The 10,000-nt window shown below is 35.0% G+C and overlaps 1 protein-coding gene across 1 annotated transcript in view; it reads right to left on the minus strand.

Annotated features, from left to right (window-relative positions):
- Positions 1 to 10,000, minus strand: part of LOC144970203 (uncharacterized) — a 50,583-nt gene that overhangs the window by 25,315 nt on the left and 15,268 nt on the right. The window contains exons 2-3 of the mRNA XM_078909595.1: positions 2,239 to 2,756; positions 1,204 to 1,435 (exon numbers count right to left, since the gene is read on the minus strand). Of these exons, the coding sequence (XP_078765721.1) occupies positions 1,204 to 1,435; positions 2,239 to 2,361 (355 nt within the window). The 5' untranslated portion in view covers positions 2,362 to 2,756. The remainder of the gene's footprint in view (positions 1 to 1,203; positions 1,436 to 2,238; positions 2,757 to 10,000) is intronic.

Below are 10,000 nucleotides of genomic sequence, written 5' to 3' on the forward strand. Positions count from 1 at the left end.
TATGTTGTCTAGATTCTTCTTGCAAACACATATTTATTTGTGTGGTGTTCTGATAAAAGATGTCAGGTGCCGCGCTGAGCAAAACAAAAAGTTCAAAGATGCGTTTTCTTTCTTTTCAATGGCGGTGTACCAAAATACTTGTTTGTAGCTTTGTCCATGTCAGAGATGTTTTGATAGTTCAAACTGCTTTATACTCTTAAATGATTGCTCTGTACATTTTGTATTAGCTTCAGAGACCAGGTGGCATCACATGGCATGTTTTTTCAGGCCGCTAAACATTTCCTAATTTTGTTGTTGTTGCAAATAAAACAATTGTTTCCATTATATCTCGAAGAGGAGGGTTAGGGGTGGGGGAAGTGGTCGTGGTTTAAGACATTACACTGTGCCCCGGGAGGTCCTGGGTTCAAGTCCTGCTTCGGGTACTATATTTTTTTCCGTAGGCAAGATCATTACCTCCAATTGCACACACAAGACACTATTGACGATTTCTATTTACATCAGACGTTTGTCTTATGGATTATCTATATACCTACCGGGAATTCTAGGAATGCCATCTAAAGATGTCGCGCAGAACGACGTATTTTCTTTTTATGTCTCTTAATTGTCCTTTTTTTTGGTTATAATAATATGTTTATTCTATATAGTTATGACAATTAACGAAGCTTTTATCACTTATTGGATTGGTCAATAAATAGAATCCTTTCAAAAACACGGCTTTAAGTTTGATTGGTTATTAATTATTATGTTCTACATAAAACATCTCTTTCGAGTTTCTAAGTTCTCCTTAGTATTGTATTATGTAGTGTATTGAAATAATGGCTCAACAGGGACAGCTGGAACTGCCAATCAGATAATGTTGTAGCTCAAGTTTAATGTTTTTTTTTTATACAGCACAATATCCACTAAAATGCTCAAAACGCTTTACAAAGGGTACAAGATAGCAGCAACACAGCATAACATGGAATAGACATGACGCTTGTAATGTGCTATTACAGGCTAAAAAGATTCAACGCTATTACCGATCATGTATTCATTTAAATCTGAGTGTGATGAGAGATGAGTAAAAAGCATTTCCCAAAGACTCAACTTTGCACCGCCCAAAGCGGGACTTGAACCAGAGATATACCAGTCCGGATTCGAGTGTTATACCACTAGACTACAAAGCGGCACATCAAATATTTGACATGAAAATGTAATACACACCATCAAAATCGTATTCCTCGAGGTAGTCCTTGTCCATGTCGTGTAGAGATGCAGCTGTCGTACACCGGTTACTTTCGCCGCTGATACTGGTTGTCTGGGAGTCTTTACGGCGTTTCCGGTGAACCAGGCCAGTCTTTGTCTTTCTGATGGGTCCATTAGCCATTCGGTAGCGTGAGGTCAGGTGATATGCATTGGCCGTCACCGGGCGTTTGATCAAATTCCAGATGTCAAACTGTTTTAGACATAGAAATAATGTAGGTTGTTTGTTTATGTTGTTATTGTTTTGTTTGTTTGTTTTTCATAGTTTTACGACGGCTGTGACACCATGAGGTCTTTTCAACGCCAGTAATAAGAAAGTCAATAAAGTGTTTAAAATATTTAGATCACGCTGACAAGCATTTACGAAACAAAGATGACGATTTCAACAGAAATCAGAAGTAGATACCAAGAGCAATAATATATTCTTGTAGTTAATCTGAAAGCATCATAAAGTCCTACACTAACACTGTCACAGTCTCCAGTGATTATCTTATAATTTTACAACCAAATTCCAAATTAAAATATTCTTAGTGTAAAAATAGTCAATATAATACAATAATATAGGCATTGAAACTCGGCAGGAATAGACAGTTCAATTTCCAAAATAATTAGTAAAATTCCAACTTTGGCATTTCGATTTCAACATCACGTTTTTCTGACGTCACATGTCAATTCATATTCAAATTGGACAAAATCATATGTAAAACGTTAAATCAATTCAACTTTACATTGAAATATCACAACATGTTTAGTTTGTCTTTTTTGTCGAATGTTAAAAAGATACCCTTCATCAAAGTCCTTAAACGCACAAACACGCGCGACGGCGCATGCGCGCACCACCCCAACGACACATTTCCTAACATTCTTGACCTCTTTTTCTCTCTAATTCTCTTTGACAACCACCATACACATGTACACATACACACCAGAAACAAAACAAAACAGACGTACCAAATCATTACACCGCTCTTTAGACCTGATAAAACCAGTAATTACCTTGGATTTCCCTTGAGATCTTAGGAAAGCGCTCTGTGTACTGCCCATGCCCGTTGATCTTCTACTGTAACCGGAAGTTGTGCTAGCCGTGGCGGGCCTCGAGGACGTCGTAGAGGACGACATTTTGAATGATGTAGAAACTCAACTTTCGGAATTAATTTAATGGGCTTTCCAGCGAATCACCCAATCTTGTATCTGTACAAAAGCCTTTGTGTATATTATTATCCAAGAAGTTTCTCCAGACGTTCATGGTTGGGGATGAAATTTCAAGTCAAAGGCATCTTTGCTCCAGTTTTAAGAGTATGATGACGTCAGTACAGTGAGCATGAACTGTTGCAATTTCATTGTTATGATTGGTATTCCTGACAAAGAAATAAATTGTTATATTTGTTTATCCAATTTTGCGATTTGTATAAAGTTGACGGGACGCCAAAATTAATTGATTAACTTTGACTTGTTTTTGACTTGCATTTGCTGAAAATGCTGTTGAGTGTGCAGCTTAATCAATTCGGGTAAGTCTGAAAAAGAAAAGCGATACAAGTTATGACTCTTTATTTGAAACGTGTTATCAGAATCATATTTGTATTTCATTATAATATATAGTTTATGGCTTGTTTTGCCGCTCCAATGTTCTGAAAGAAAATTCAATAAAAAATAATAATCTCTAATTCAATTATTATATAAGAATCTAAATTCATATAATTTAAGATATTTTGCATTGTTCTTGACTGGTCTAAAGAGCGTTGGATCTCCACAATTTTTTCATTTCTTTTCTTTTTTTTTTAAATGATGGAAATCAATTGTTAGTTTCAATTACTTGTACCCATTCATGCTGGAAATCACACCCGAGCACATAACTTTTAGAAGGAACTCTGTAAAAGCCACTTTAAAAAAAAATGAATATTCTTGCGTCACTGTCGGTGACCAACATGATATCTCGTCTTATAATAAAGTCAAGCGTTATTGAGTATGATTAGTGCCCCAATGAATGACAACAGTCGCAAAACTGTGTATCTGTTGTGTCCTTTACACACATCACTCCGTTCGACTTAGATGTCAATTATCAATAATGACGATCGAATATTGTTAGAATTCCAGTACAGAAAATGCGTCTCAAATGAGACTTGTAATTTATAAAATTATAGAGGATTGTTTTTGTATAGCCCACCGGGGGTTAAATCAGCATTGTGAACCCATTGAGCACAATCAACATATCTATATAAAATGCGCTAAAAAGATATGTATTTTGAACAGTGCTCATTATCAAAGTAAGGTTAAGGTTATAAGTTCTTTATACGTACAAGAAATCTTCAGAGCATGATCCCGTCTTGATAACAATCTATTGTCTGGATCAGTCAATCAAAGGATTAGCCAGGCATTTATTCCTATGCCAAATCCATCCGATATGAACAAAACGTCTTTTATATATTTTGGCCAGAAAATCTCGACTGCATATTGATGCTATGCGTTTAGGTAAAATACTCACAACATCCGCCATCCGGATATACCGTACCAACACTCTAAAATTTGTGTTATCTTAAACGTTTATAGTGTGATTGATAGTGAGAATTAATCATCAAAATAACTGTCTAAAAATAATAACTAAGAGCTGAGTGACATCAATTTCGTTCCCACTATATCGATCGATTAAAATGATCTTCGACGTGTCAAAAATTCTTAAACCCGAAACTTCAAAGAAATTTTTGCCCAAATTGTTTTTTTTAATTGATTGACTTTGAATATTTTATGGTTCGCACTTGATGAAAATGCCGTTGAGTGCAGCTTAATCAAAGCGGGTAAGTCTGGAACTGAAAATCAATACAAGTTATGAATCTTTGTTTGAAACATGTTATAAGAATTCTGTTAGTATTTCATTGTAATGTTGTTTATGATTGCTTTTCATCATTAACTCTTTCCTTACCGAATGTTTTCATTGTTTTACCTAAATGCCATGCCTTCCTAACACTAAAATTGATTTATTAAAACTCAAAGCTAAGAGCATGCTAAACATAATTTTGTTCTACAAAATAGCATTAAGTTCATTTAAACTATACAAAAAAAATTCTTCAAATTTTGTGATTTAAATAAAAATTCTGTGTAAGAAAAATTGTTCACGATTATGACGCTTTTCCTGTAATTGGTAAGGAGAGGGTTTTGAAAAAAACGAAAAAAACCCAACAAACTTGTGGAGATCCAACACCACTCTTTAGACCAGTCCAAAAACCACATTTGTCTAAAGTTGTGTCATCACATCAAGAACAATGAAATTTTAGATTGCAAAATATCTGAAATATAAACACGATTCTTATATAATGATTGAAATAGAGATTATATATAATTTTCATTGAATCTTCTTTCAGAATATTGAAAAAACAAACAAACCGTTTTGTCAATGTGGGATAGACTTGGCACAGGATTACCTAAATGCCAATCTAATCCATGGATTGATTGATGGATGAGCGAAGTCACAGTTTTCTGGCCAAAATGTAAAAAAGAGTTTTGTCAATTTAGGATAGATTTGGCATAGGAATAAATGCCAATCTAATTCGTTGATTGGTTGATGGATAAGCGAAGTCCAAGTTTTCTGGCCAATTTTAACCAAAAAAATCGTTTTGTCAATGGATGTCAGAAAGTCATTCTTTTATTTATTATAATCATAACATGCATGCCAAATCGCAATGTCAATCAATGTTTATATGACAACGTCACAGCGTTGTTTTGCGATGTTATGATCGCTAGATAACCATTCTGATAGTATTTATAACATTGTGACTGTGACAATGCGATTGGATTTAACGGCACAATGAACTAACATAAGGTGTATGACTGTAATGTTACTTGATTTTTGATAACAATAATAATATTATTAGGGAAAAACAAAGGCACCATTCATTCTTTAACGCGTCGAGCGGAATTTAAAAAAATATGGCTCTTGTCAAGCGTGTGGAGTGTTCAGAGCTCGTATCAGAGCACAGACTACCTACCTATGTATCAGAGCCCCAAATATTTAGTAACACCATAGACACTTTGCTCTCAGATTACACAATTGTACAAATATTGAAGGGATTCTTCTTGAACTCGGCTTTGTTCCCCCCCCCCCTTCTCTCTCTCTCTCTCTCTCTCTCTCTCTCTGTGTGTGTGTGTGTGTGTGTGTGTGTGTTCGTGTATGTGTGTGTGTGAGAGAGAGCAAGAAAGACACAAAGAGAGAGAGAGAGAGAGAGAGAGAGAGAGAGAGAGAAAGAGAGAGAGAGATGGATATATATATATATATATATATATATATATATATATATATATTATATTATATAGAGAGAGAGAGAGAGAGAGAGAGAGAGAGAGAGAGAGAGAGAGAGAGATAGACTTTTGCACGGAGTTTATCCAATCGTTTATTTGTTTTTGTATACTTTTTCATCTCGTTCATGGAAATCATTATTATTCAAATATGTTCAACACCAATTTCCTGTAAGCACTCCGTCCCAATGAGCTGGGTTGAAAAGATCTTTTTTTCATGGCCACACAACACGGCGGGTGGGACTCGAACCCGGATCCAGGTTACGGGGCCATAACACTGCACTACTGTTTATGCTTATGTAAAATGTATACAAAATTATTAAGATAATAAATATGAACATCTATTTCTTTTAAAGTTGAGCTTTTATATAGCGCAATATCCACTAAACGTGCTCAAATCGCTTTACAAAGCGTCCCTGACCAACAGCAACATGTAACATGTAGAACAACGAGACAATGACACCTGTTAGGCGAAATTACAATTTTTTTCCCCGACAGGGATAACCTTGTTAATGGCTAGGTACTCATTTTACACCTGAATGCGTTGGCTTGAGAGTATTTCCACTACAACAACAATGAGCCCATAATGATTTGGGTTATCAAATCTGATATAAGTATACGTCCATTACAGGATTCAATAGTCTGATGTCACGTCCGCCCAGCAACCAGCAGCCTGGTTCTAAACAAAGAAAATCGGTACTTTTTATTCTTCATGATGGCAAGAACTTTCTCACATGTTTTGTGATCAGAATGTATAAAAGTCAAAACATGATCGGATTTATAATGTTTTTCTCATCTGGATACACTTTTATGCTCGCCGGAGAAATATTTCATTAGGGCGTCCGTCATTGTTCCGATAGTTTAGACCAGTTACTAAGTTACTATGCGTCATTACGAGGGAAGTTACGTCACGACTATTGAACACTATTGAGATTAATAAAACATGAAAAAATCATAAATGAACCCCTCCCTCTCCCCCCCTCCAACAAAACAATGCTTACAATTTGTGACACAGAGATAAACGATATCCCATTGTAAATCATATGAAATATTATGTAGTCTTTAGCAGTGCTTTTCAACTGTTGTATTACACACCCCATTGCACACCGCAGGGTGTATCCATTTTTAAACCCTCTCCTTACCAACTACAGGAAAATCGTCACATTTGTTACGATACAATGAACATGTTTCTTCATCAGATATGTTTTGTACATTATAAAATTTTTGAAAAAATCTTTGTTTTATAAAGTTTGTTATGCTGCACAAAAATATGCATGTCTAGTATCTATGTACGTATTTCTAACGAATTTGAGTGTAAAAAGTCTTCTGTGTTGGGTAGGTATAACATTTCTGGAAAAATCATGAATATGGTCGGTAAAGAGAGTGTTAAAAAAGGTGTACCTGTTTGATAGAGTGTACTGGGGTGTACGATATGCCGGCATAAAACAATATTAGTCATTCTACAAAACCAGCTTCATTGATAGGCCATGGGTGGGTTTTTGTATCATACTTATTACCCCCACCCCCTCCCCGATGTATTTTTCCACATTAAAATCGATTTAAATTTAGTGAATTTGTTTTAACATTAATATAATGGACAGTATTTTGTGTTGGTTTGAGAGTATTTCCATTACAACAATGAGACCATAACAATTTGAGTTATCACACCTGCAAATACGATAAAATGTAAAATAATAATAATAATAATAATAATAATAATTATAATGATAATAATAATAATAATAATAATAATAATAATAATAATATAATATAATAATAATAAAATAATAATAATAATAATAATAATAATAATAATAATAATAATAATAATAGAAATAATAATGATAATAATGATAATGATAATTATGATAATGATAACGACGACGACGACGATGATGATGATGATGATGATGATGATGATGATGATGATGATGACGATGATGATAATAATGATGATATCAATCGATCTATAAATAATATAAGTGAATAAATATCCGCAACGTTAAGTTAAGTTTGAATATACCCTAATACGCTCATTCTTGTGTTAAATTTAAAAGAAGTTGTCAAAAAAGTTTCCACGATCTCATATCCTTTGTTCATCTAACGATTGTCTTTCTTCCAACAAAAGAGCATATTATTATTAATTGTCCTAAGCTAACACTGTTAACCCGTTAACTGCCGTAATCTGGAAAGACACGTATTTAAAAAGTTTGCCAGAAAACTCGTTCCTTCAAATGTCGATCTATTTAAATGACCCTTATCTTGGCAAAAGCTCTCAAACCTGGGAACCCCTCATCTTGGCAAAAGCTCCCAAACTTGGGATCTCGCGAGGTCCCAGATTCGAGAGTTTTTGCCTAGAAGAATGTAATATATATCGATCGATATTTGAAGGACGTTTTCTAGCCAAATTTTAAAATATGTGTTTTTCCAGATTGTGGCAGTCGACTGGTTAAATCGCCTGAAGCTAACACTATTAAGCTTATGAAGCTGATAAAATGCGGTTGCTCAGTATTGAATTCTGCGACCATAACAAAGCAAGCAAACAGTCTTAATAACTAAAAAAAAAATACAAATAATAATGCTCGGAACTAACAAAATCAATTGATATTAAAACTTTGAGTTAGATAATATTATTTAAACCAATCGACTGACGACAATCAATGGGGTCGATATAACAATCAAATTAACTTACAGAACAATGGAGTGGTATTTGAATTTTGAAAATGGCAGAATTTTTTTTAAAGACTTTGACCCCCGGTAAAAAAGAAATGAAATAATATGGTCTGTTGATCGATAATAAAGTTCATTGTCAATCTTGACCTAATTTAAATGTAAGCAGAATGTTATTTTTTTTCAAATTGAGATTAAATTATTGGGTCGCTCTATTTATATAACACAGTTAAAATACTATTTACTTTTTAGTTTGGCAATTTCAGTGGGCTAAAAGTTAACAAAAAGACATTGAGCCACCAAGGCCAAAAAAGCAGACATTACGATTAATATATCGTCTGTCTGTCTGTCTGTCTGTCTGTCTGTCTCTCTCTCTCTCTCTCTCTCTCTCTCTCTCTCTCTCTCTCCCTCTCTCTCTCTCTCTCTCTCTCTCTCTGTATGTGTGTGTGTTTGTTTCAGATCCAGAAGTTATTTCATCGAAGAATAAATAAACATTATAGTAAGATTAGTATTTCGATCATATGTTTGAGATTTTGTCAATTGCAAATAGTTATGTCATTTGTGTTAAATGAATCTAGACGGAGTGTTACTGGCAATCCAAGTCAACATATATTGTGATTATTAAATGGTAAAATGATAAGTTATGGTCGCACTCTCTCGATAGTGGAAATAAATTCAATTTCGATTAAATTAAAATGGTATGTTTATTGTCCGTTTGCACAGCCCTTTAAAACACACAAACACACAAACACACACACAAACACACACAAACACACACAAACACGCACACACACAATTTTTAAAAATCCCTTAACAATGTCTCTGTTAGCTTTAGACCGACTGAAGTGCATTTTAAACAAATAAACAAACAAACAAACAAACAAACAACAACAAATAATAATAAAAACAACAACACGAAAGAAAAACAACCCAAAAACAAACAAAACAAAACAAGCCAAACAAAAGATAAGGCCCCAAGATTATTCATTGATTTAATACGAGCAATACGTTTTCGCTGTAGTATGGGTCCGATATCACTTTCTTTAAAATAGAGAAAGAATGCGAGGCAATCCTCTCATACGCATAATGGACGGTAACCTTAGAATAAGCCGAATGGAGTATTGGCGACTCTTGTGCATACTCATGCATCCTAGAGTTTCTTCTGAACTGGAAGCAGCAGCTTATTATAGTAAGTATCACACTACAATATTATGATGGTCTATCCAGGCGGCAGCAGCTTCTAATGGTGCTCACGCTTTTATGTTATGACGATCGACACAATTCATCAGCAAATTCTTCACCGCACTCGTGCACCGTCGCAAACCCACCCGGAAGCTTCGACACAACACACCGTTCAACTAGATGCTCTGTGGTTTCGGATTCCATCCCACATCGGGGACATGTTGGACAGACGGCGAATTCGTTGCCGCATTTGTGTTCAGTCCATGGCCGATTAGAGTTACGTCATGGTTCAGTCGCGAACCAGCTCTGCGATTTCAGGTTCTTTGCCGTGACGCATACGAGGAGGGATAGAATTCTGTACATCAGTGGGGAATGACGGCTACGTCCACTTGCACGTGTTGTAGTAATGGTTCAGAGAATTCCTTTTCTTTATCCCGCTAGTTTTGAAGTCGTTGAATATTCATTTTTAATACATGTCCAAACCGTTTGAGTTCTCTCTCTTTTACCATCTCAGATAACATGGGAGACATGATAAGTTAAAGAAAAGAAACAAAGAAAACAACAACGTCAGTCTCACAGTAAAAAAAGAATGTTAAAGGCGAATGATGTGTGTGAGTTG

This window comes from Berghia stephanieae, chromosome 4 (assembly GCF_034508935.2).
Source record: "Berghia stephanieae isolate SIO BIC M18660-M18661 chromosome 4, UCSD_Bste_1.3, whole genome shotgun sequence".
Taxonomy (NCBI): Eukaryota; Metazoa; Mollusca; class Gastropoda; order Nudibranchia; family Aeolidiidae; genus Berghia; species Berghia stephanieae.